At 40.6% G+C, this 27806-nt stretch overlaps 1 protein-coding gene across 1 annotated transcript; it reads right to left on the reverse strand.

Annotated features, from left to right (window-relative positions):
- Positions 1-329: 329 nt before the first annotated feature.
- On the reverse strand, positions 330-27503 carry LOC102202328 (ubiquitin carboxyl-terminal hydrolase 22-like). Its single transcript, XM_005744345.1, has 13 exons — positions 27032-27503; positions 13192-13324; positions 11673-11786; positions 11474-11575; positions 9689-9855; positions 8016-8175; positions 7422-7524; positions 6141-6299; positions 4743-4869; positions 3558-3649; positions 3085-3147; positions 2532-2681; positions 330-2446 (listed from the first exon to the last, which is right to left on the reverse strand). The coding sequence occupies exons 1-13, from the start codon at positions 27149-27151 to the stop codon at positions 2404-2406; spliced, it is 1533 nt and encodes a 510-aa protein (XP_005744402.1). The 5' UTR covers positions 27152-27503; the 3' UTR covers positions 330-2403.
- Positions 27504-27806: the final 303 nt, after the last annotated feature.

Raw genomic sequence — 27806 nt, forward strand, 5'->3', positions numbered from 1 at the left:
AAATACGAGACAAGTTTCACTTATGTCATAAATAATGAAGTAATGTAAAGTAGTGAAGGGATACAACCTCATCTTATGTGCTGTTTTAGTGCAGGATGTGGTTAAATGCCCATGACCAGGCTTGTTCTTTTTTTGTGTTGCGGTTTTAAATGTGACCACAAGGTGGAGCCATAATCACATGCCTACATCTGATCAGTTAGGCATGTGATTATCAGCTGTCAGCTGTGTTTCAGCGTTCAGTCTAAGTTTTGACAAAGTGAGACTCCACTTTTGTTTCTGTCCTTGTTCTTCTATAACAGTACATGCACGGCAGCGCTTCACTTCTGAAAATATATTTTAATGTGCAAACAAAAACAAAAAGAAAGAAATGAGACAGACAGCATATCCATATTCCAGTTTTGTTCTGAGTTTAATCACTGAAACGAATGAAGCTCTCCTCTTCCTTTTCGTTTCAGCTGTGTCCCTGAATGTCCTTTGGGCGGTCTCAACTGCTCCACCACAGAACAAAACCACAGTGCAACCATTTCAGAAGTCTTCAATTTCACCCTTCAGAAATTCCTCACTGTCTACGAGCTGAGGTTACGCAGGAGACCAAAGGATATGCATGTTGGTTTTCAATAGAGCAGCTAAACAAACAGGGGTTCCTTTTTTTCTTCTTTATGTGGCATTACTTTGTGATTGGTTAGGGCCCTGGTCCTCTTTTTTTCCCTTTTCTTTTTTTTTTTTTTTTTTTTAAATACAAGTTTCAATCCGTCAAATTTTTTTTAATACACACAATCAGTGACCACAAAACCCTGACACATATGTGTGTTATCTAAAGTCTGAGTTGACAAACAATTTAATAGAACACTAGGTTTGCAGAGGCAAGACATACTGTAAGCCAAACTGGTTTACACCATCCACAGTTGCCATGGAGAAGATTAATACTGATGGATGCAGAGCCAGACTGCGGTCGCACAGGGCCCATATATGTGCAATGTGTTTAATCCACTAGAAATCTCAAACAGCCTTCTCACCCAAAAGTACAGAAGAAACAAATCATGACGGGCAACAAGCCTCGAGCCATTACTAAGGGCAATTTTTCACATATAAGACCATGAGAGCCCAATCGCATGCAGTGCCGTTAACAGGGCTTCTTTTTTTCCTTTGCACAGAAACATTCAAGGTGTTCAACTCGAAGAGAACACATCAGCCTCACATATTACAGGACCTGATCTGTAGTTTTGTGTATTGAATCTTCTTGTCATACAGTACAAAAACCCAAAGCTCACATTCAACATACACACTTTCTAAACAGCAAAAGGTGAGCCAATTAGTCATCACCATCATTATACCAACAATTCCACAAGAATGAAAGTATAATACGTCAAAACAAAAAAAGAAATTTCCAGTACCAGGACAGCAAGAAACATATGAATGTACTGAAAATAACAATTAAAAAAATAAAAGACACTGAAAAGAAAACAAGTAAACAAAAATTCAACGAGTCGCTAAAAAAATAAGATATTCCCTGCCCTCAGCCAGACTTTAAAAAACAAAAATGAAACAATCAACACAGTAAATAATGAAACATGAGAACACACAGGTCCAAATCTGTTTAGTTTCCATGGCAGCGCTTCCCCAGCTACTGGCAAAGGCAGCGTCTCCAAGCTCTCCCATTATTTCTTTGCCCATAAAAAATAGATGTATACTAGATTCATACAGTATTTCATAACTAAATTCACAAATGATAAGAATCATAACCATAAGTTTAAAAATGTTCTTGCAAAGTTCATAATACGCTGATTTATATATTTAATTTTTTTTTTCCTTTTTTTTTTTTTTTTTTTGCATTCAGTCCTTTATGCATATGACAACATACTGTCCTCCATCATCACTAAGTTAAATGCTTGGTCAGCTGAAATGAGAGCACCATGGGAGAGAGATGGAGAGTGTGTGGGAGGTGGAGAGGGACAGAGGGTGTGGGGGTGGGGTCAGAATACTGTGAGAAAAAAAAATCCAGATATGCCCAATCGGCGTGACAGTCGGTCACGCTCAGACTCTGCCCCTGCAGCAGGAAGGGGAAGGGAGAGAGAGCGACGGGGTGTGGAGCCTCTTCCCTCTGCCCAAGCCTGGAACTGGCGGCGCCTGACCCTTCCTCCTCCTCCTCCTCTTTATTCAGTTTTGTCAAGTAGATGCCAAGAAGTAGCTCAGTGCTTGTTTTGTTTTCTTTTGAAAGTATGTGTAATTTTACACATCTCTTTTTGTTTGTTTGTTTGTTTGTTTGTTTTCATCCTCAAGAACTGGAGGAGCAGACTGGTAGTCAGAAAGTTTCAGGTAGCTTTGTGTGTTTCATCCTGTCGCCAGTCACATGACTGTCTCATTTAAAAGCAAGTGGTTCTTCATGGTCATTGGTCACAAAGACTACTCATACTCAAGGAACTGTTTATGGTAGAATAAGAGATACCTAGAAAGAAAAGAGAAAACAAAATGAATTACAGTATCACACTGTATCAGACTGTGTACCACTAATGTTGTGTTTTGACTTTTACCCTTCACTATCGAGTACATCCTTAATGCTAGCCTTGGTGATTATGGCATCATCACATTTGAACCACTGATCCTTGTGCTGGCGGATAAAGCTGGTGTAGTGGCCACTCTCTAATGTGCCTTGGTGGTTGACCACAGCAAACAAGGAATACCTAAAAAGAAAAAAGAAAAGAAATGGAAAAACTGAGTTTTTAATGCAAGAATATCCCATCATCCCACCAGTAAATGAGCTCTTTCGGTTCAAAACCCAGTACCATTAAACTTTAAGGTCATTTTTCACACTATAGAGATATTAAGGAAAAAACATTTTCACAAACGACACAGTATATTCCCAATAAATGTCCTGGAAAATTAAAGCAGTTGTAGCTGCAATGGATGAAGAAAACTAAGCAGCTTTTAATAGGCTTCAAATTGATTTAATTAGGGGAAGTCACAGCCGGATGGTTTGGGTCATCATTAGCATGTGCTACTGTGTAAGAGTCTTTGATGTCATACAGCAACAAATGCTGATAATTTAGTGATATTTCGTGAATTTTGCTAATGCAAGGTACTCACTTATTGTCATTGTTTAATACATCAACCGACTGTTGATACTGCCCGTTCATTCTGCTCTCTTTACTGTAAAAGACAAAGAAGACAGTTAATGTTTGAGGCAAGCATAAACTTCCTCAAAAATCCACTAGGTGGCAGAATACTACAATCAATGAAAGCACGTTGGTTCTCTGCCTGTAACACTAATGATGTTTCAGTCTATGAGCGGAGCTGAATGGATGCAACATTCAGGGGTGGGGCAAGACTGCTGCTGCATGCTCTAGTGACATCAGTGTATATTACTAGGGAGCATTTACACAAAGCATGTCATGAAATGTAATAAATGAATTGGGAAGGTGAAGGATATACGAGGAAAAGTATTTTTTCCCCATTTGGATCTTAGCTGCCAAATATTTACTATAATATATATGAAAAGAAAAGCTGAGGGCCTCATTAGTAGTAGAAATGAAACATATAGACTTCAGCGATCATCTAACCTGGACGCCATGAAGGGTGTCATGTCCAGCTCTAGGGGGAAGGAAACATACGTGGTGATCTTCCTCCGTAGTTTAGCAGAGTGCTCAAACCGCTGGAGAGGGCCAGAGAGGGTTGATGAGAAGGGAGACGGGAAAAGGAGAAGTGGCGAGAGAGAGAGGCGGGGGGTGGGGAAACCAATACTATATGTTTAGAATTAACAGGCATCATTTTTACAAAAAAACAAAATAAAACAAAAAAAACATGAGTGAAATGTATGTTTTCCACCCTGGCTGTCAAACATTTCCATATTTGTAATGAGATAACAAGTGAGGCTGATATCCATCTAAGACAACATTACTGCAGCCTACAAATACATTATAGGTCTCCAGTATTGCAATAAATAAAACATGAAGATAATGGAGCACCATATGAGTCATTAAAAATCATAAATGTCCTGGGACACTGCACAAAGGTGCAACACTGTAGGAGGCAACAACAGCTAAATTGAATTATGAACACACCTACGCACATGTACCAGCCAGCTAAGGCACTGCATAATGTGAACCTTGCTGACATCAGATGAAAGGCTGCATACACACAGAGCAAAATGAATCATATATTAATGCCACTGCAATATAGAACAAGTACAGATAATTGAACAGCAGAATGCATTGGCATGAAGGCGGAAAAGAGGGAAAGTTCACGTCAAGATCAAATGCATTTGTTTTCCTCTGGCCTGCAGTGCAGTCTCTAACCAAAGGAAACACAGAGCTAGTCAACCTTATAGCTTGGCATTAATGTTTACATCCTGTCACGAGCGAGGGCAGGTTCAAGATTCTCCTCCGTGCAGCAAAAAAGCTAAAAAAAAAAAAAATGGGTAGCACGATGGAAAGAAAAGTAGTCCCTACATAAAACTGCTCAAATTGCTGCTCAAGTTTTTAGGGGATGAGACCTTAGCATTATAAGGAAATACTTATTAGCTCAATTACATATAAAAGCATGCAGGAATCTCATCAACACATGCACACATTTGATTTTAAGGGTGAACTTTCCTTTTAAGTCACACAGCTCTTTTAACTATTTCGGAGTGGTGACAAAATTAGACGTGCGAATGTTAGATCCTCAGATTAGCCTTAAATAATCAAACTGTCAGACAGTGACAGACAATGTAACGAGTGATAATTGGCAGCGCATGGGTGACTCACTTTGAGATGGAAACATGCTACGATGGGAAGCTTCTTCATTGTCAGCTGTTTGGTGGACTCCTGGTAACTATGGCAACCACCACATTTTATTTTGGCACTGCTTCCTAGATGCTCAGGTCGCGTAAACCTGCAGAATGAAGAATGCAATAAAGAGAGAGGGGAGAGATGACGTGTTAAAACGTGCAGCCAGAAAATGGATATGGAACGGAGGCATGAAACGCGAGAAGCAGGAAGAAAGATTTCTGCGTGGAGTGTTTCTGGTTGTGTTAGATGTCCTCTGAATGTGGAGCGCACTAAGCTGTTCTCCGTATCAGTGGAAGAACATGAAGGTCTGTATAATATGCCTGCTTGCACGGTTTTGCTGCAGCACATACGCATGTCAGTTTGCCTAACGCAAAAGCCCATGTGGTGTCGTCAACGCCTTTATCACCATGGCAATAACATCAACCAGTTCTGTAGCTTTAAGAGACTTGCTGCAGCAACTAGAGATGTGTGAGAAGCTGCAGTAAAAAAAAAAAAAAAGTCAGCAGGAGAGGAGGTGAGAAAAAGAGAGGGGGAGGATGAGACAAATGTGAGTGGTAGAGAGTGAGGGCAAACGGGAAAAGAATGAAATAAGATAAGGAGAAGAGGAAAACAAATTGAAAAAATGAAGAGGCAGTAGAGGAGATATGAGAGGTCACACTCCCTGGTCAACCTGGTGATGGGAGAAGATGAGATTCAAGGATAACACGGCTGTTGTGCCTGAATAGAAACTATATGTGACCCCCTGTACATGTGCAGGGGTGGGGTGAATGTCTGACTGCTCCTGAAAAGATGCAGGTGGACTGATAAAAGCTTATTTCCTTTTAAATCAGCGCAGATTAATATGCCTACTAGGAGCCCGATAAACATGTAGCATCCAACCTGAGAAGGGTTTTGGTTTGCTTTTGCTTTTTGTTTATGTATTTTACATCACACTCACTGACACATCCACAAGTATTTTTAAAATAAAAAAAAAATGTTCTTCTTTGACTCTCCAAAAGAGAAAAAATGCCCACAGAAACATTTATTAAAAAACAAAACACAAAACAAACAAACCTTCATTTACATAAAAATGTGAAAAAACACTTAAAATGCAAAATGCCTGCAAAATCAGCAGGTGACAGTATAACTAATTCCAGCACCATGCTGCCAGTTGGCCCTGCCGCTGCCACTATAATCCATAATATCAGTTTTCCATGTCTAGACATAAACAGGGAGTATCTGCACCTTATATGGAGTTTTCCAGCAGGCCTTTTTTTCAGTGGCTTTAAACAGTTTTTCAAAATGTTAAAGTGTTGCATTAAAAAACACAAAGCAAAAGAAAGCACTCCTGGGGAACCTGGACTGAACCTTATGTATGAATGAATGAATATATACCTGCGCAAGCAGTCTGTGAGCGTGGTGGATCCTGACAGGTGACTTTCGCCATTAACTGTGCTTCCATCCCCTCCAGGGCTGAGGGGCCAAAAAGGCGTGGAAGAGCCAGGAAGGTCCAGACTGATGTCCCAGAAAGGGTCTATCGTTGTGGAAACCCCACTACAGGGGAAAAAAGAAGAAGAAGAAGAAGAAGAAGGGAGTTCAATTATAATGTTTAACTATTAGTGTGTGGCTTTGTGTAGTTTGGCGTCACTTGGCAGGATGATGACATAGATGGTAACGAGTAAGATTAAACTCCCACAGCCCCTTTGAGATTCTGATCATGTCTTTGTTTAAGGCTGATGGAAGACTGAATGTGCGCATGTGAATAATGTCTACACAGTTGTTCCAGGTTCATCTGCAATTCAATGATGTGTTACGTCAAAGAAAATGGCTTTGCGTAAAGAATTTGTATTATTACAGCCCAATAAGCGTGATGGACCGCAAACCACGCAAAACAGAGGCCTCAAGTGCAAAATGTGTAGAGTATACATAAATATATATGCACAGGGGTGGGCTGCCAAACATTATCAATGTCGGTTAGATGAGTCATGGCTTTGCAATACCCAGAGCAACCAGTGGGTGGCTAGCAAGGCAAGCAGACATGCATTTATGGCAATAGGAGATCAGCTCTGCAGTAATTTGACACCAGTATGGCACTACTTTAGTTTGAAAGCCTTTGCTGATGCATTTTATTGCTTAAGAGCTTACCCATTATATTCAAAAAGTGATTTTAATGATTATGAAGGGGCGTGATTTACTGCCACGGTGATGCACTATCATGAGCAGCTCTGCATCAGCAGTCTCTACTTTCACAGTGGAGGCAGGTAATGTCACAGTAAGCTGGGCTGGGCTTGCCTGCAAGTCTGGGTGAGGTGCTTTCCAGTTCAGTGCAGCGTGCTAGTGTTAATGTGACAGGACAGCTCTAGGGGGAAGCAGGCAATGCTTGGGTTGCGCTGCTGTCTAGACAACCTCCATTAAAGCAGCTCTGCAGGGACTGGGTCTTTGAATAAGAGCGCAAAAACCAATGGTTCCCCCACTACTTGAAGATGACAGGAATATGTGGAGGATGCATGAATGAGTAAATGTTGGAGGGAAAAAAAGACAGAAGGCGTGATGCTGCTTCAACATGAATGCTTAGTGAACATCTCAAGTGGGATTGTCTTTCAGCAGTCCCTTTCCATTGCATCATGACGGGGCTTTATCTGACGCCCCCCCACACACACACACACACACACTTACTGGCAAACTTGACAGGTAACATCTGATTGCAGGCCCCCGGTGAAGATTTGGTCAATGATGCAGTTACAGTGGTTTGGATTGTTGGCTTTCTTGCCATTGTCGTCTGTTGACCAGAGAGAGGAGACAATATGAACACACATGACTGCACACTGCCCAACTCTTTAGCACATTTAAAAGCTTCACAGAGCCTCGCTCCCACTTCACAGCTCTTTATTCTCTCTAGCCAATCAGGGTAAGCCTTTCCGTTGTGGCTATGACTGAGTCAACCTGTCATTGCACTGCAGCAGGGCCTATTGACATTCCTTACACTACTTGCTTGCTGTCCCGTTGGTACATTGTAAGTCTCCTTCAGTATGTTTCCAGTGAAGTAAGGCACTGTTGTCTGTCGGTAGATTTTAGGTATAATTCGATATGCCAGATCAGAGACAGTAGGTGGCTCTGTCTCCTAACACTCCCCTCAATCTCAGCCGACACTGTTTTTACCTGCGTTTACTCACTTAAGTCGAATTGGAATTTCAAACTAAAGTATTTATGGGCCACAAACTCAATAAATAAATAAACCCATTAAACTAATTGTGTTTAAGGACGACTTACTGATAGTGTCTCCTTTGCAGTGCCTATGCAGTACATCCAATGCTGCAATGAGGAACTCATGGGCATCTTGCTGCTCGTAGCCTGCGAGGTGGCGTGCATGAGTCCACACCAGGTGCAGCAGCCGGAATGGAATGTGGGGCGAACGGTGGCCCGAGTAGAACTGGGAGAAGGGATGAAAGATGGGACAGGTGGGTGAGGGTGAAGAAGAAAGGTGGTTAGCCTATTTTTCCAGGTGTTACTAGGTGTGTTATTTTATCCACTTCATTCCAGTCTCTTTTGGCTCTTTTGTAAGCACTTCATTCAACAGGTCTTGCCAGATATAAATGAATTCTAACAAAAGTTACAAAACAGAACCAGCTCTGATGACAGCAAATCCACAGAGAGGGAAAGTGTAAGACACAACAGAGGCAAGTCAAAGCAGATGGGTGGGGGAAAAACAGGGAGAGTGTGCAGCAAAAATATCCATCTGTTATGTGCTGGAGATCTCTGGCTTGCTGTTGAAATTGGACTGAGAATTCAGGGCAGGTCAGGATAGACAAGCAAGTGACAAGGCGAGTACCGGCAGGGTGCAAAAACAGTGCAACGAAGTTCCAACAAGAGCTCATTAATGCCAGAGGATCTCACATCTCGACGTGCGGATAATGCGCGCACGTCGCTTTATACTCCTCAGTTTTCTCTGAAGTCTGATTGAGCGGTGAAAGAAAAAAAAATGCTGAGCTGACGTCTCTTTTTGAATCTTACAGACTCTTCTCCTTTTCGGCAGTCTGAAGGTGGCTGACAAACGAATTACGCGACAACACGAAGACAAGAATAGGGGAGAGGAAGAGGAGAGAGTCGCTGATCAAAGCAGGCCACACCTCCCCTTTTCAATCCAAAAAAGCTGCCTGAGATCACGCAGGTGCCTACGGAGCCACAAGATGACTTTTGATGAAGATACAGAGGGGAGCTGGATGTAACCTATGAAACAAGGCTTAGCACCAAAAAAAAAAAAAAAAAAAAAAAGACTGCTCACGTGCCCGGGACTGTTTAAATGTAAAATCCTGAATTTTATGCCTCAAAGACACTTCATGTGAAATACAACTGAACAGTTCAGCTAACTGAGACAGGACAGACATGTCTGTGTGTGTTGCGGAGGTGGGGGGCTGATGATTCAACTCGTTATATATTATAACACCACTTGCCAACTGTGTGCCCATATACACTGCAAATGAGAGGATGTAAGAAGGAAGTGAGACAGTGTGGGAGCAGAGCAGGCAGTCATTACGTAAGACTCTGGGTTGAGTTTATTAGATGTAAAATGCCTATTTTCTGTTGCATGAAGAATAAACAGTTAAGACTTTTTAAGGGCTACGTAAGTTAAATCTGGCTGAGCAGATTCAATAAAGGTGTATAATTACTGCATTGTATGTTGCACTCTACATTCCTTTCAGGCAGCATTTCTTCCCTTGTCTCTGCCTCCCTCTTTGGACTTGACAAAAGAGCACAAGAGTGACTCAGCCTTTTATGGCAGAGAAAACATTCTGTATTGCATGGTTGTTAAAAATCTCTAAAATTATAGCTGTGTACACAAAAAAAAAAAGATGATAAAAAACTAAACATTCACAAACCCATTTTCTTTGTGCCATTTACCAAACCTATCTAACAAGTTTGCACATGTCGACTGTGCGTCGTACCTCCTGAAAGAGCTGCGACATCTCACACACCAGACAGGAGTTTGATTGCATCTCGCACTTGTGTCTGTCGGAGAGAAAGAAGTCTCGTAGCAGTGGTGTGTGTGTCAGAGCCTGAACGATGCAGTTCATGAAGCACGTGTTGCCCAGATTTATTAGCCCTCGTAAACCTGCGGAACAAAAAGGGAATAAAAGAAGAGGGAGAACATCAGGGCTTTGAAGGTTAAACACGGCAGTGACTCCAAATCTCCAAAAAGAGATTTTTAAATCATATTTATCTTTGGACTACAGTGAACTTCCTTGTTCAAAAAGTAATTCAGTACATAAACTATTTACAAGTCTTTTTCTTTTTTTCAATGCTCTCTCATTTTAAAGTCTAAGCTTTCGCTCAACTTAGCCAGACAGTTATCCCAAACCCAATTCAGCAATGTTTTAGCCATTAGCTTTGGGTTATCATCATGCTAAAAGGTGTATTACTTACTATTCATCACTCACTGAGTTGCATTGGGTTTCCCTGGGCCTGTTATTAAGAACTAATTCCATAGTATCATACTGCTACTACCATGCTCTACCATGGAGGTGTGACCAGAAGATGAGCAGTGCTTCATGTTCACTAAGAGCTCTTTCCAGAAAGTAAAATATTTATCTCAGAGTCCTTTAAATGGCATTTGGTAAACTCTGTGAGCTGTCATGTGTTTTTTACTGTGAGCGATATATCCCTACAAAGGACTTCTGAAGATGACACACATCAAAATTCTATGCTACTGGGAATACGCGTTGCTTTTATGCCTTTAACCTGAGCTGTGGCTCGACAGAATTTTAATCACAGAGCTCTGAAGAGTTAATTGGATGTCAAGCTTTTGTACTGGCATGTAGTGTAAATTGTGAAACAAATGCACCTTGTAAGAATATAAAGTCAAGTAAAAGGTTTGAACACTTCTTTTACATTTAATAAATTGAGTTAAATTTGGTTTTTAACACTAGATTGATATATAAAAGGCTGGTTCATGTATTTAAACATAATGAAGTTATGCATAAAAGCCACCAATGCTTTGTGATCCATTTTTGTTTGGCTGAAAAGTTAATATGGTGTTGGGTCAGGTATGCCAGCAACACTGTGTGCAACTTGGATGTGTTCCCAAAGCTTTGAATGAATTCATTTAGAGTGAGAAATGATGGCCAGAAGAACAGGTGAGACACAGCTAGATCTTGGGTCTAATCCAACTGACCAAGGTTTGGTTCTTGATAAGAGTGCTCAGTGAGCGCCTAAACAATTTAGACTGGTCATGGTGGGCACACACACATAAAGACACCAGTTCCACTGCCCAGTCAGGTTGACCAAGCAAATTGTTTGAAGGTATAAAGAGAGTGAAGGCTGGTGGGAGACGGGGCGGGAAAAAGGGTAAATTACTACATGTACAAAATTAGAGACACAATGGAAACAACAGGAGGGGTGAAAGCATGGCAAGAGATAACTCCAAAAAAGGAACAAAGAGAAAACAAGTTCTGGGTAGAGATAGACACACATTCTGATGTAGTGTGCATATATCTGAGAGGGAACACTGTGTCCTGCCTCTCCCAGTCCACTGCCTGCGGGGCTGCCCAGTCTGGTTGACCTTGAGTATTACACCTAAATGCATGAGTGACTCCAAGCACACTTGCGTGCACACACACGTACACAAACACACAAAGAGCCATGGAGAAAACCCACAGCAATCACAACTACGATGAGAAGAAAAGCTGTGCAGATTAAGACGTGCAGAATAAACAGTGCAATCGATTGCCCACCTATGGTGCAGTTTGTAGTGATTTTCCTCCGCTTTGGATTGTGTCGTAATAACTCTAGCTCCCTCTTGGTCGGCTCCCACGTCGTGTACTTCTCCCCTATGCCTGTGGACAAATGTGACGGCGCAGAGATTATCAGGCTGCTTTAGTTTAAAAAAGAGAAAAGAAAGAAAACTGTATTAATGAAAACAGAATGCTATACCTTGCAATTTCCATGCTTTCCTCTGTTCCTCTTTGGCAATCTGCTCCATGTCTTTGTCATAAATGTAGTCTTGACACACAAAACAATATATTCCACCATATAATAGGTCTATTGCTGTAGGAAGGAAGGAGGGGGAAAGAGAGTGAGTATTAGATATTAAATTATAAGTATATATTTTTTGTACAGTAATAGACATTTTGGGGGGGGGGGGGTTAAAATGATTATTTTGCTGTCTAAAACCACTGATAAAACCAAGTGTTACCATCTTATTGCTTCCACTAGAAAAATGACAGATGTGAGGCAGGCAGTGATGGAAAAGGTGTATTTGTCTACCACCCCCACTTGTGCTTCCCATTAACACAACCCAACTTCTTCCATTTTCAAACTCCACAGCAACAATATTTCAGCTCTGTTGCTGTGACAACCTATTTTTAGATTAACCGGACATCTTTCTGTTTTTGGCGCTACTCACAATAAGAAGGTGAGCTAATGCATCATGTAGAAAAACCAACCGGTGTATATGTGCTGCTCAGTGTTTTGCAAGGGCGTGAAATAAGAAAAGACAGTAAAATATATATATAGAAACAGGATGCTCCACTGCATACAACAGCACCCGGTTAATGAAGAAAAATTAGAATAATACAAGTGGCAGAGAGAGGAGGAAGACAAGGTCCTGCATAAGGCATGAGAAGCATTTCAGCACTCGTGCTGAAATGAGTAAAGCATAAGAGCAAAACAATAAGAGGATGAAGAGGTGGGGAAATGAGGTTGATAGAAAAATAAGCAGACAAAGAATGGTAAATGGTAAATGGCCTGTATTTGTATAGCGCTTTTCTAGTCCCTAAGGACCCCAAAGCGCTTTACACAACCTGTCATCCACCCATTCACACACACATTCACACACTGAAGGCATGAGCAAAGTCCTGTGAGTGAGCCTGCTAAGAAGAGGAAGTGAAAATGATGGGTACAGAGCACTGAGAAGGGAGCTTGACATCTAGCAGTGGAGCAGACAAGGGAGTTTGGATTAATTTGATTAGAGGTAGAGAGGAACAGAGTGCCAGTGTCAGGGAGGCACCTGTGGAAAGCTCAACGCTAATTAAGACCGTATCCCCGCACACAGGACGGAGTGTGTGTGTCTGTGTGTGTGTGACCAAACAGCTGAAATGGATTAAATCAATTAAAGCCATTAAGATGTGTACAAAACTGTTCTATTGTCTCTGTTGTTCCCACATTTAATTGTGCTCATCAGGGTGATGTCAAAATCTTGCTCTTTAATACCTTTGTCTTATTTAGCATAATTGGTATGTAATGTTGAAGGTACTCTTTTTGGTAGCACGAGATTAGCAAAAGTCTACCATCCCCTTGCTGAAGAAGACTGCCAGTTTAAATGTGACTGGGACTAGGCACTCCCACAGGAACGGTAATGCAATGCAGTCAGCATCTATTTTGCCACTGGTCGTGAGAATAATTTAAATATAACCAACTAGGGTCTTAGAGTGCGTGAGAGTGAGCAACTTACCTAGATTGTGTCTCTTGTTTTTTGCGTGTTCGTGGATGTGTTTCTTTGTAAAACAGCCAAAAAAGACGCAGTAGAGACAAGAGTGGAGTCGGTTCAGGTGGGCGCCACACATGTGACAGATACACGACTTGGCCTGGGGAGAAGGACCCAAGGGATTACGGGGGTTGGGAGAGAACAGGGGACAAAGGGAATTAAGATCAAGGCAGGAAAGGACAAGTCCATAATTTTGAGAAAATCCTCTGAAGCAGGACAGAGCTTCGAGGCCTAGTAAAAATATAAAGAGCAGAAAAATAAAGTTCTATCTTCAAGTGTCAGACAAACAATTCTGAGGACACAAAGCTTGAATGAACCTGACAGGAGGACAGACTAAAGACTGCTGGGCCTGCTGACAAATCAAACGCAGCGACAAATTAATTTCACAGTGAATCTTTCTGTATTAAACATGTGCAAGCCATAAAGGGTGTTGATGCTTGACAGGCACACCAGAGGATGCAAACAATGTGCAGGTAACTCACTAACAGCAATAGGTTTGTTGCCAGTGATTTCATTCATAACATGGCATAACTGGCAAACATGCAGAAAACTATTCCTTAAAGGAATCAATGTAGAATAATAAGCAGCAACTATAAAGCTAAAATGCTAAAGAGCATGAGTGACACAGAGGATAAAGGACCTGTTCTATGAACACAATGTGTAGAACTATAGTCCTGAATAATGTGATCAGCAATAGAGTAGGACAGAACTGCTTGACATGCAGGTCAAGCATTTAAAAAGGGTGAAAGGTCAACATGAAACTACTATAAAGTAGAGCTGGGCGATAGAACGATAACGATATGTATCGCGATATAACTTTTACTCGATAGAGAAATTAAGCTATCACGATAGACCTCGCCGCTCTTGTCCTCTTAAAAAAAAAAAAAAAAAAAGGTCAGCCGATCCAAATTCAGTAGCGCAGAGCCGAACCAATCACAGCCGCAGCGTCACGTCGCGTGACTTGTTACGTACAGCACAAGTGCCAAGCCGCACGTGTGTTTGTTTGGGAAGCAGCCAGCGGGTAATGGAGGAAATGAATGTGCCGACTAGAAAAATCAACCGAGCGTGACCGAAGAGAAAACAGATGATGGTTCCAATGCCGGAGAGATTGTCGAACGGAAGAGCCATAGAAGTTCCGTAGTGTGAAGGTATTTCGGCTATTTCAAGTCTGACAAAAAACAGAGTAGCGTGCACTGTAAATTGTGCCGAAAGCAAGTCTGGAAATACAATAAACTGGTGCATGCGTCACACTGTGCGCCACGTTATTGTTTCGGTGAAATGAATTTCTACAATACTGTTACTGTTAATTCTACTCTCTGCAGTGTTTAAATGCTTACATATACACACAGTTACTGTCGGTCCACACATACGACTCTGTTCTGCTTCTACGCCCCAGCTTTGTTTACTTTTTCCCACCGAGGCTTCTAGACTTCTGATTGGCCAACATTTCGGCACGGTTAGGAATCTAGCGCCACCTGCTGCTTTGGCATGTTCATAGCAGCGTTTTCCTTCATTTCTGCCTTTATGTGTGGACGGGATTATTTTTTAAAACGAAAACGGAAAATCTCCGTTTTCAAAAATACCCGTGTACGTGCGGACGTAGCCTCAGTCTCTGACTGGAAGCGCTAATTTGTCATTCGGCTTTTGTCAGACTAAAGTAACTGTTAAAACTGTTTGAAAAGCTAAGCTATACAACAAGGAGAGATTGAGAATTTCCTTTTAGTTCTCAGTTTATTTGATATTGACAAAAGTTAGTCAGTTTTGTCTGTTCTTCTGTAAAACAAACTAAGATTTATTTGTAGAATTAATATTTTGTTTCTAAGTGGAATTGACAATTTAGTCTGTTTCGTTTGTTCTATTTTGAAACTTAGACGCTTTAGCGGCTGCCTTTTGTGTAGTTTGCAATATTTGCCTTTATTTATCTGAAAAAGTCTCATGTTCCTTAAGTACATCTACCCTGTTGAACTTATTATGGGAAATAAATATTTAAATCAAAACAAGCTGCTGATTATTTCACATTTTACTTGTGAGCAACGGCACATTTAAATCTTACAAATATAGTTATTTGGCTTATATCGTGATAGATATCGTTATCGCCTGAAATGAAAAAAACATATCGTGATATGAAAAAATCTCATATCGCCCAGCTCTACTATAAATAAATATATAAATGCAGTATTATTGATCTAATTAAAATCAGAGCTTTGTCTGATCTTTGTTTGTTTATTTAGGAATCTAAAGGACACTACAGCAGAAAGTTGTCAGCATGCCTGTTTGAAAGGGAGAAATTGAATAAGGAAAGGGAGGAGAAAGAAAGCAATCTAATCAAAGCCTTTCAGGGTGCAGACCTGATGCAATGAGTCACCCACTTAGAGGGGAGATAGCACAAAAAGAGCTGTGAAGTAGGTGAAGATACCGAAAATAAAAGGAAAAAGTACTGACCAGACAGCTTTCGGTTTTACACTTTTAGGCACAGTGTGTGAAACTAACCTCACCCTCTATTTATAACTAATGCTACTGCATATAAACTCAGCGGTCCCGCGTTATGTTGTCTGCCTATTGTTAACTTTGAATTGGGATTCAAAAGCATAACCTGAGACACTCTGAAAAACATAAACCATCATTGTGCCATAGAAATAAAAAAGAATTTAAAAAGAGGTCCAGTCAGTTTTGCCTTCTTCTTCCTGGAAAAACCACATATTAGAACAGTGAACAATGAAATGGTATTATTACACAATTATCAAAGATACCACTAATAATGCAATCCCTAAAATAACTAACTACAATTGTAAATATGTTCTGTAGTGAAACTTTGTTCCCATGACAAAGAACTGGGCAAAGAAGTGGGACGTTGAATCGGGCTCCTACGGGCACATTAGTTTCAGGTCTGTGTACAGGTTTTGTGTTTCAGGAAACTAACATTATAGCTGCAAGTAACAACGCCGTTCAGCAAGGCACAGTTGCTAAAATCTCATCTCGCCGCTTGGTATGGCTATGCATTTTGTTTCCAGTGGCCCCTAAAGGTGAAATGCAACATTTTTATGCTTCCTTAAAAATTAACTTTCTGTCATGTGATATTTGGACAGAAAGTATATTTAGACCTCACTTCCTGAGACAAATACTTAAAAAAAAATCCTTACAACTCCTGCAAATGGTGATTTGAAGCTCATCTGCACCAATGTTCGAAACAACTGGAGAAAACAAAAAAATTCGCAATCACCAATATGGTGAAAACACCTCAAGCTGAATTAGCCACAAGCCCACAAATTCAGCAAGTCACTTTCAAAAGCCAAACGCCCCTAGAGACAGTCTGCTCCATTTACATTATACATTTCCTTTAGGCATTATTATTAGATGCAGCATACATTTTCAGTACAATAAACTTTCCTTTTTGCTTATTGTTAGCTTATAGTTAATGGTAGATCAGGTGCCTCTGAACCAGTAGTTATGCTGCTACAGTCTCAGATAAAGCATCTTCTCTAGCACATCCAAAGGTTTTTTCAGTGGGGCTGAGGTCTGTATTCTAATGGCTAACCCATGTGTCAAAATGACTCATGCTATGTGGACCCCTCTTTCACAGGCTGAGCCCGATGAATCTTAGCATTGTCATCACAAAATAAGCTTAGGGAAGAAAAAAATTTAAATGATGGAAAAACCTGGTTATTCAATATATTCAGGTAATCAGCTGACCTATTTTCTTGTTGAACTTAGTCCTCCATTCTAATGAAAGGCTCTTTCTTACTTTAAAGTATACCTGGGAATGGGGAAAAAATAATCCTGATGATACAATGATGGTTTATTCACTGTAGCATTATCAAATGTGTAACGTGTCTGTTTTTATTTTGTTTAAATGGCAAATGAATTACCGGAGTCACTTTCTTCTCCTTCTCCAACACTGATTAGTTACCTTCTATTCACCTTAATCTGGCTTAATGAATACCACCATGACTAGTTATAAAGTAGTGATGGATTGGTCAATTTAAAGAAAAAAAAAATCAGTTTGGACTACATACACAATAATTTATATAAAAAATATTGATATTGGGTGGCAGTGTAATGATTCTCCCACCTATAGCACATATCCAGATTTAATACTTGATACCCTCTATTTCTATCATTTCTCTTGTCAGCTACTTGCAACAGAATTTTAACAATAGAAGTTAACACAACTATTTGATATGTTAACAATAACAGAAATGCCGCTGTTAACTGTACTTGAGGCATTATGTTTTTTTAGAAGGAAAAAAAAACAGTTGGACTGAGACCTGAATGCCCGCAGAGATGATTTATCAGTGGGAGTGGGCAGAAATGGTCACAAATTGTGTAGGAGCCAGTGGTTGCAGGATAAAAATACCATTCCTGTGCAAAATTCTACTGTCAGAAGAGAAAAGAATTCAAAATTCACTTATCTGATTTGCAACAAAATATGCTAGTCAGGATGTGATCAATGCAGACAGTACCATGCAATGACACAGAGGTAGCCAGCAGAACTCCCAGTGCGGTCTATGTTTTGGATAAGCATTAATAGGCATGGGCTAGATTGTGATGACATTGCAGTGGAGGGGATATTCACGGTTGCAGGCACTAAGCTCTGTTTTTATTCAAATTGGTCTGTGAGGCAGCCAGCTTTGAATGGGCAGAAGGGGCAGCACCAAAGAAAAGCTCTATGAGCTTGGTGAGTGAATAAGGAAATGAACTAATTACGTCACTTAAAACTAACATCTACAACAAACTCTAAATATTTAAGGTCGCACGTAAAACATATAAAAGGTAAAATGAGAGACAGTAGTAGTAGAACAGATAGAGTGAAGAAGCAGTTCTGTTTTTAGAGTATAAATTAAGCCCTAAATACACCAGTAAGAAAAGCTACTCACTGTACTTAATATTAATAACATGTTTTTAACTGCCTGTCCAAACTCATCCCACCAGCAGTGATGTTAATCCCCATTTCTCCACTGCACCATAGCACCAAAAACAAGAAACCCTGCTAATGCCACGCCTTACCCTACTCCTCACCCTCCCCTACCTCAATACATCTGTATTGGGCAGAAAATCTATCCCTGTTCTCTGCCTCTTACAATAGTTCACAGGCTGTCTACTCCTCAGTGTCAGCAGTCCTGCATCTCTGTCTGCACCTGGAGCTTTTAATGTTCTATTAGATCAGCTATTGATCAGCCGCTGGCTCAGATGACTGGAACAAGTGTCGGGCAGGTAGCAAGCTCATGTTCGTGCTGCGCTAGGCTGCATCTCCCACCTGGGATGCACGCTCTTTGAGGGCGGTTAGGCTGTGCTCTGAGTGAAGGGAAATGATGCGCAAAGTTGCTGATTCATAGAAGAGCAGATTTAGAAAACCACCGATTTAAACGACTATACCTCCAATCTATTATTAGCATGGGCAAAAGAGGGCATAATGCTTTGTGGAGTCCACCGATGCTGTGTGGGGCTGCTAGCAAAAAATGACTATGATGGAATAAATATGAATCCTCCAGTGCTCTAGATCCAACTTCACAAAAGTGCCATCAATACGTCACACTTACTCCAAGCATTAAGGGTAATGCATTCAGTTATTCAAACGTAGCCAGTAATGTGATGAGCTGTAACTGAGGAGGAGAGAGAATGATGACAACAATTATGATGTGGACAAAGGTCTGGCTCAACGGAGAACCTTCTTGCTGCTGTAAAGAGAGGAGCAAGGAGGGGAGGGGCAACAAAGTCAATACAGACTAGAGAGCAAAGCTATATGAGAACAGTGACTCACCATGCTGCCTAGCACTCATAAGCCCATGCATGCTTTTCAACACACACACACATACATTAACCGTAACTGACATTAACAGTGCATACTATAAATACGCCTGAAAACACACACAGCAAACACAGACATTGTTAGACATTTGCTGTGGTACTTGGACACAAGTGTGCACATATACCGAGTCTTCTTTGACTCCATATTTAACAGGAGCAAGTCAACAAGAGACTATGGAAGGAAACTGATGGTGATGCTCCAGAACCGCACTGCTTCTGACTGACCTCATGGGACTGTTGCCTGACACTGTCTTGGCAGAATGATGCTGTAACCCCCCACCCCCACTATTTTCACATAACAATGCCTGGCCCACAACATGCACTTTCAGTAAGCTGCCCTAGAGATACACAACATGAATCTGTACGGTTTCACGTCAGCTCATTGCATGGTCTGTTGAAAGTGATATGAATGCTGTGTAGTCTTGGCTTGAGAATGTATTCCCACCTCATACATATGAATTTTAACTTGTAGGAGACATAAGGGATTGTTAAGAGTGTGTAGTTTAGCCTCATACTGTCACATATAGTGGTATAATGACACAAAGCTAAACCCTAAGCCCCTAGTGTACAGAGTCTACTTTTCCCAGGAAAACGAAAAAGACAGACACACTAACACACACACACACACACACACACACACACACGCACACACACGCACACACACACACACACACACACACACACCTGAATAAACAGTGTATGAAGGAGAACTCCATACTGGGGATTTGTGCAGATTTTGTAGGCCTGCTGAACACGTGACAATCTACATAATGAATATGTGAAAGTAATTAAGATCACTGAATAAGGGAGTGACAGTCTGCATTCTCTATTCTTTTACTCTTTTATTTAAGACATTAAGTGATGTGGGAGAAAACAGGAAGCAGAATGCAGCAGTGAAAGATGAAATATGGTATTTAATTAGTAATACTGTATTTAGAGATCGTCTTCTGGAATATGCATATACTTGGAAACCAGCCATACTCCCTTGAAAGGTCATTGTGAATCAATGCAAAAAGCTCCATCACACAAGAGCACAAAGCCAACTTTAATTCAATTCACCTCTTAAAAACAATAATAATTTATGAACAAGTTTGTTAAGCTGCAGAGATGTTTAACTGTCCAAGCTAACAAATTGCTATATGGTTATTGCAGCTATCAGATGCCCAAAGCCTGCTCTACCAAAATAAGACAACTATTTATTTAATCAGAAATTGAAGAGCAGCTTGTTTTGAATGGCACCCTTGGACTAATCATCAAATTGCGTGTTTTTCCCTTCAGCACCAATATGCCATAACCATCACTTGCGAGAAAATCTATAAGCACCACTGAACAGAGCCACAATGGAGCTATTGCAATATAGCTTCCTTAAAAGTGATATTACAGAGCAGACCCAAGTAATTGTCATCCAAGTGTCTGATGCTATTGTCTTTCTCACAAGGAGAGAGAATGTTTTGTAGACATAATGTCAATCCCAAGAAAAGCTGTCACTTCAGTGAAAGGTTTTAACTATAGGGAATGACCAAGTGTCTACAAAAAAGAGATTGATTGCCTCTTGGTTCTGGTCAGCCGCTGGAGAGTGACTGACAGCTCATTAGCCAGATGGTGGTACTAAGGGAGGGCTGGACAGCAGCCTCATTGGCTGGCTCATGCCACGAACAGCATGCTTTGTGGCAGTGATGCCTTTCCAAAGCCTGCTGGACAGTCAAATGAGAAGTGTAGTTGAAGGGAGGACAATGAAAAGAAACAGTCTGTGGGAGAGGAAGAGGGAATCAGTCAAAGGGGAATGAGACCAATGAAATTGCAAACTCATGTTCTTTTTCCACTTACACAGACTCCCATATCTGAATATTCGGGTGTAAGGATCAGTGAGGCCATTGCAAAAGATAATACCACAACACAAAAGCTTTTGTTTTGTAAACACCTATTTTTTTTTTAATGTTCCTCTCCATTGTTTATCTAAGAGCAAACTTTCATGCAAAATCCTACCCATATGATTAACCAACACTTTACATATGTGGCTATTATTTGTAAATTTTGTACCTACTTACTTAAAATTGCTTCCAAGTGGAAGATTGTTAACATTTGTCCTTTGGTATGTCTTACCAGAAATGAAAAAACCCAGAATAGTATAAAATGCACCTAGGGGTACAGTACAAAGAAGTTCACAGAGTATGTTACAGTTCCCTCAGGACACAGAGTATTTATGAGGCAAGACTTTCTATGACTAAAAAAACTGGGAGGCAAACAGCATGTGAAAGGGGCACCACAAGGTGACACACCAGGTCCATGATTACTCTGGGAGGGGTTTACAGACCATTTGTTTAGTCTGACTCACTGAGCCATAGCCATGGTGCTTGACAGACCGAAACCCACATAAGAAGAAACCAAGGAGTGACAGAGAGCATACAGACATGGAAAAAACAGGCCTGGACAGGGGCCCAGGAACCAAAATCTGACATCACCAAAGCCACAGAGTGTTGCCTGCAAGCCAATCGGATGAGAGGAAAATAAATAAATAAATAACTAACAGAAAAATAGACCATTTGATTATGCATTTCCCAGGATCCACAAAATCAAATTAATTCAGATAAAGATATAATTCGAAAAATAATAATTCAACCCATGTTTTATTTAATTCCAATAAATACTCAGCATAAGCCTTGAGTAACCCAACCATTTCTTTGTTCCATTTCCAAGTAGCCAGATTTTCTTCTAATTTTTAAAGTAGTTTTGAAAAACAGTTCTTCCCAAGGTTTTTCAGTCCTTATATCTGACCAGACCAAGAAATGTGATATATTTTTTTGTGCGTTTGATTGTTAAACCACTACATAATGACCTATGTATCAATCAAGTATAAAAAGGCACCCGACTCAAGGGATAAATCAGTGCTCTAACTACACATAACAATACAACCCTTTAAATTGTGTAAAATAGCATTTTTACACCAACAAGATGATTCCCAAAAGAAAACTATTAGCCAGAAGATTTGGCATATATTGTCATGGTGTGCAATGTGTCCTTAAAAATTTAAGACGTGACAACTGAAGCTTGAAAAAAACAAAGTGACAGACTTAAAAACTATCCAGGGAAGATGGATAGTATTAAAAGCCATGCCCTTAACAAACGGGGGGGATCCCACAAAGACCTCACACCGGACCTGAGAGATGTATGTGGCCCTTATTTTGATCCATCTACTGTTCACTGAAGCCTCATCAGAAATGGTCTCAGTGGAAGAGTGACTGTCAGAAGCCATTCTTAAGGAAGGGAAACTGGAAGAAAAAGCTGGGGTATGCCAAACTACAAAAGAAATCGATTTTTGGTTCAGGCTGTGTGGAAAAACAGCGATGACACAAAATATTGTCCTTCAACCTATTGAGAATTGTACAAATTCTATTTTTGCTTTATATACACTATATTTCCAGGCATGTATGTAGATGTTTAAAAAAAATAGCTGGACCTAAAGAAATGAGTAGCTGCTGAAGATTTCTGTACAGTACTGCACACCAATAAAGTTAAATAAAATATGAATAATCAAAAGAGTATTTGAAACAAACTTAATAGGCTAGAATTTAGAAGAACCATGGCTTAGCAAGGTTTACAAATAAAATAAAGTCAAGGTAAAGCAGGCAGCAGCGGCGTGGGCACAGAAGAGGAAAAAAGCGTGATAAGAAGAGACTGTAGGAATAGATCCTGGCGCTAGAAACGTATGCTGATGAGTCAAGGAGCAGGCCTATGATGCGATGGAGGCAGATCTGACAAAGAGATCTCCTCATAGCACAGAAATCAGGCGCTCTCTGGGATGGGCCGTGCCTCGGTGATTTTGTGCATGTGTGCATGCCAACTGAAAGAAGAGGAGGGAGAGACGGGCGTCGTAATTGTGTCAAGCCTTGAAAATATATCCGTTTTCTGAAATTTCCAGCAGCATCTAGCAAATGATTTATTTCTCATCTTCTCTCATCAAAAGCAGAAAAGCACAAAGGGGGTTTGCACTTATGGGAAAGGTAGAGGAAGGCTGGGGGGCAGGGGGTGTGGTTTCTCAGATCATATATGATTTATCAAAACTAGAAAATACAAGTTCACTACTGTCAGCTCTCTAATCATTACTCTTTAATCTAAGTAACAGCACAATCTTCAAAGTAGTTATGGCTGCAAAAATTCTGCCAACCCCACCCCACTCTGCTTTCATCCTACCCAGTTTCCACTCAACCTAGGGTAATATCTCTTGTTTAACTGTATTGCACAGACCCTCACTGTGGAGTAGTCCAGTAAACGAAATAAGAGTTCATCGTCCTGGATTAAGCAATGTCAAGATAAATAAGTATGAATAGAGGCATTACCACTCACAACCATGGCCATTCACAAACTAAAAATTTTGAATACAACTGAAATAGATTAGCCTCAATCAAATGACACAAAAGCTGCTCTGACACCCTTCTGTCAAAGTCCACTTAAATGGAAATCTGGCAATTAAGAGAAATAAAACGTCAGGAAACAGCACAGAAAAGGTCCCACACAACATACCCATTTTAATCACACACAGAATTTAAAGCACACTAGCTTAGCATATCAAAAACAGAAGGGATTTGAAAGACAGAAGGGAAAGCAAACCAAAGCAATGGTCTTTCCTTTCCAATCCTGTGGCTACCCAGTATGGCTAAAGAAGATCTTTCCACTAACCAGCATCTAGGTTCTTGTTCAAGGCTAAATACAATGAACCACAGACTTATTCATCTGGAATAAATCCACCCCGAAGACAAACGACACTGCATACTTGTTTATTCTTGCCATTTCATTTCACGGGGCATCTTCAAAACGCCCCTTTATTTGTATTTAATTGTTTCCTCAATGGACCGTTTGTGTCCCAATTACGAAATGATTTAGAGGCCATTTGTGATTGTGCAGAGAAGACGGTTGCTACATTTTTAGAACAAAATGACACCAGGCTTCAGGCGTGACAGAGTCTACAAAAAATAACAACATTAAACGTGGAGTTTATGGTTAATATTTCAACTGTGTGTCAGTAGCAGATTGCAGAACATTACACAGCAGATAAGAGTACTTGTCATTCCAGATGAATGGGGAATTTGCTCTAGAACCATAATGCAAAAAATAAATAATCCTAAGGTCCTCAAAATGAAACGCACAGAATCCCAGGCCACACTGGGTCACCACATCTCTCCTGCAGTGTCCTATTCCTGATGTTCAATCTACCGGGTTTTACCAGTGAAGGGTTGTACATTCAGAACAGGCGACAGCGTAAATGCTTCACCTGGGAATTGATATTGGCTTAAGGTAGGAAAAGTGACAGCTTACAGGAAGGCTGCTGAGGACAGTCCCTTCTAAAAGAAGATGGGAAAAATGCAATACAAGATTACAAGATTATAAGGCACTTCTAAAACCAAAACCACACTCTCATCTTTCTAGAAGGTGCCTCTTAATTTACAGGGCTTCCCACCAGTGTAAGATGAATATGCAAAAGGAACTGCACAGATAAGCTTTTATCTAGTGAATGAATATGACATTCACAACATCCATCAGTGTCATCTAATCAAACCATTTTGATGCAATAAGTATTCAACATAAAGTCATACTGGTATCTAATGATCTTAAGAACAAACACAAAGTGGTCTCAACTTTACTTTTGTACCAATGAACCAGCACAGTAGTGCTCTGCATGTTACATTCGTTAGAAGCTAAACAGGCTCAGTGACAAGTTGTAAGGCACAAATATATCAACTAAGTAAAATGCAGAAACTTTAACTTCTCTTTTCTACCTGCTTTCAGCCATATGTAAACATACTATTTCAATATAATAAATAGTCATATGCTCGATGAAGGAAATACAACAAGGTATAGCAAGCAAGAAACATGGAAAAAGCCTGCATGACTCTAAGGCTACAGGCGTATTGTGATAATTTGACATGATAGAGAATCTAGAGGGGATACATTATAATGAAAAACTGAACTGATAAAGCACATGGAAATGTGGAGCACAGAGCATGAATTAAAATGCAATCCAGTCTGGAACTGAAAATGTTAAACTGTACAGAAACCTGCTTGTCACTACTTTCAATGCAAAACCGTCATCTATCCTTGAGCACTTAACATCTAGCAGGATTGGGCCTGGATGACTGTTATTTATGCAGCATACTACCAAGCACAGATGGCGCAGGATTGATGGAAAAAAATAGGAAAAGAAACATCACTATACCTCTGATAAACTGCTGTTGTGTTTGTCTCAACATTGCAGACACATGGAAAGATTTATTAGACGTACTTTTTATGTGAAAAGCGGAGCTTGCTGCTGATTCAGAGACTCTGGAAGATATTATCTTGCAAAAAAGATGGTTGTGTGGAGCTGACAGGAATGTTGCTGAGACAGAGAGCGCTGCAAAACAGATACGGAAAGATTCCTCCCAAATGTATAGGACAAACCAGATTAGCCACCACTAAACACAACAACAGGAGTTTAGCCATAACTCTGTACATCACTGAGAAGTGAGCAACACCTATGACAAGTCATACTTTTATTACGGACTTGAGCTGCTGTTGAGCGCTTTCTTGTCTGTAGTGTGCCAAAGAAACCAAACAGGTTTTTAAAATAAATTGTAGCAGTGCCCCCCATTATACCGTCATGTATACATTTTCAGATGCTCTCTCACAGTTTTGCTTTATAATTCTGTTGTCTTGGGTGGGTGAAAAAAAGAATTAAGACAGACAGGGTGAGCGCTGTGCTCAAGTTAAAGCATGTCATTTCAACACTGTATAAGCAAAAAAGGGTTACTGGCCATTTAGCACTATTTGCTCTAACATACCCGCAATGTAACTGAGCCATGCTTTTGGCTGTTCTACTCATGGTCCACCCTCCCCAACAGGCAATATTTCTGGCTGTAACAGTGCATCACAAACGATAAAAGGATGGGGCCGATGCCTCCTGCTACACTGGTTTACATCCAATATTATGTCCACTAAATGAAGAGGCACTGAAGCGGGTGGGTGAGCGGGAGGAAAGCAAGCGAGCCAGCTCTTATTCATCTGAACTACCTGCATTATGTCAGTGAAGATGAGGAGAGGGGGGAAAGCATCAACTCACCAGCTCTGCCCATCCTGCATCACTGTGAAGTACCTATTTTATCACAACGGCATAAATATGCATTACAACATGCAGGTGAAGCATAGATGGCTTATAAGCAAGCAACAATCAAACTGTTGCTAATGCAAGGTGAAAACAAAGCCAAGCTAGACAATGTGAAAACAGTGGCTCAAAAAAACAAGAGGAAAGAAAAAGAAGAAAGAAAAGGAGTGAAAGGGTGGGAATATAACAGAAACTGCAGCACGGTCCAGTGATGACATCAGTGTAGAGAGATACTCGTAGCTGTGTAGGCCAAGCAGGTGTGGGATGAGCCCAAAAATAAACTGGGAATAAAGCAATCAGCGGAAGCCCCTGAAAGCGACATGGCCAGGGTAGAGAAGAGAGCAAAATTAAAAAAAAGAAACACGCACACAAAAAAAAACAATGACCTAGGAAGCCCAACAGAAACCCGCTAATAACGTGAGGACTCTGTGTTCGTGCGAAGACACAATAGGTCCCAATTGGTGTGGTTACTGTTAACCCGTGACCACAACTCCAAAAAAAAGGAAAGAAAAAAATCCAAGTTTAGACATCCAGCAAAACGCTCAGCCAATAGCAGATTTTCTCGAATTATCAGAGTTTCACTTATTAAAGACAATTTCAGTGTTTTAGTTAATTCTGCTAAGGATCCTACAGTATCCGCAGTTCACCAGGCAGAGTCCTGCTAGCTAAGTTACCGGTGGCTAACCATAGTACTGGCAACATTTGCTGCTGCAAGAGTACTTTCAATAAGATCTTGTGATTGTGCTTCGTGTGGGACACCATTTGCACTCCAGTTCTTTGTCTGTCTGTGCCACATTAAAAATTATTTCACTTCTGTTTGTGAGGCTAGCGTTGCAGTTCCTGTGTTTTTTGTTTTTTTGTTTTTACCTTGCGTCTCCTGGTCTCAGCAGTACCACTCCAAACAAAGCATTGGTATATGACTCGAAGATTTTGTTTCCAATTATCCACCTTATAACCGTTCACATGGGAGCACCCGGCCGGACTCATGACAGACAAAACATTCAGTATGGGTTTTTAGGTGACAATGAAAAGTCTCCTGGATTATTCACTTAGCTAGGCTAGCTAGCACGAACTGTCTGTCCAGAAATGGTTTCCGTTTGGAAATGGGACAATCGATGTAGTATCCAAAATGCTCCTCGGGCATCTGACAAACACGGTCTTTGATTAACTAGGTCTAAATCTTTTCATGTAGTCATCAAACAGAATTATCACTTCACTAAAATTCTGTTCCCCTTGCTGTTTTGACAGTTGGCTTTTCGTTTAGCTCCACTTCCACTCTCACGATTAGTTAGCTTTCTTTCTCTAGTTAGCCTGCTAACACTCAACTACAGCTTCACAATGCCCGCCCAGCCTGCGCTATGATTTGCCACAAAAAAATTACGTCACTACGTTCGTGTTGGAACTCGAATGGTGTGCTTGTTTTACAACCTAGAGTGTCCCGTAACCATTGACTTCGTCGATGACACAGGCTTGAGACAAACGCCTCCTGTCCCGGATAACGTGGAGTATATAACTGAACCAAATTTTACAAGAACGTTATTCTGAATGGTTCACGCTACATCCATGAGTGGAAGGGTTTGTTGCTTCTGAAATAAGCAATATTAAAAAAGAAAAACCTATTTGTTGCTGTCCTGTATCATGT

The sequence above is a fragment of the Pundamilia nyererei genome, unplaced genomic scaffold, assembly GCF_000239375.1.
Source record: "Pundamilia nyererei isolate P.nyererei 1_Seehausen unplaced genomic scaffold, PunNye1.0 scaffold00142, whole genome shotgun sequence".
In the NCBI taxonomy this organism is placed as follows: Eukaryota; Metazoa; Chordata; class Actinopteri; order Cichliformes; family Cichlidae; genus Pundamilia; species Pundamilia nyererei.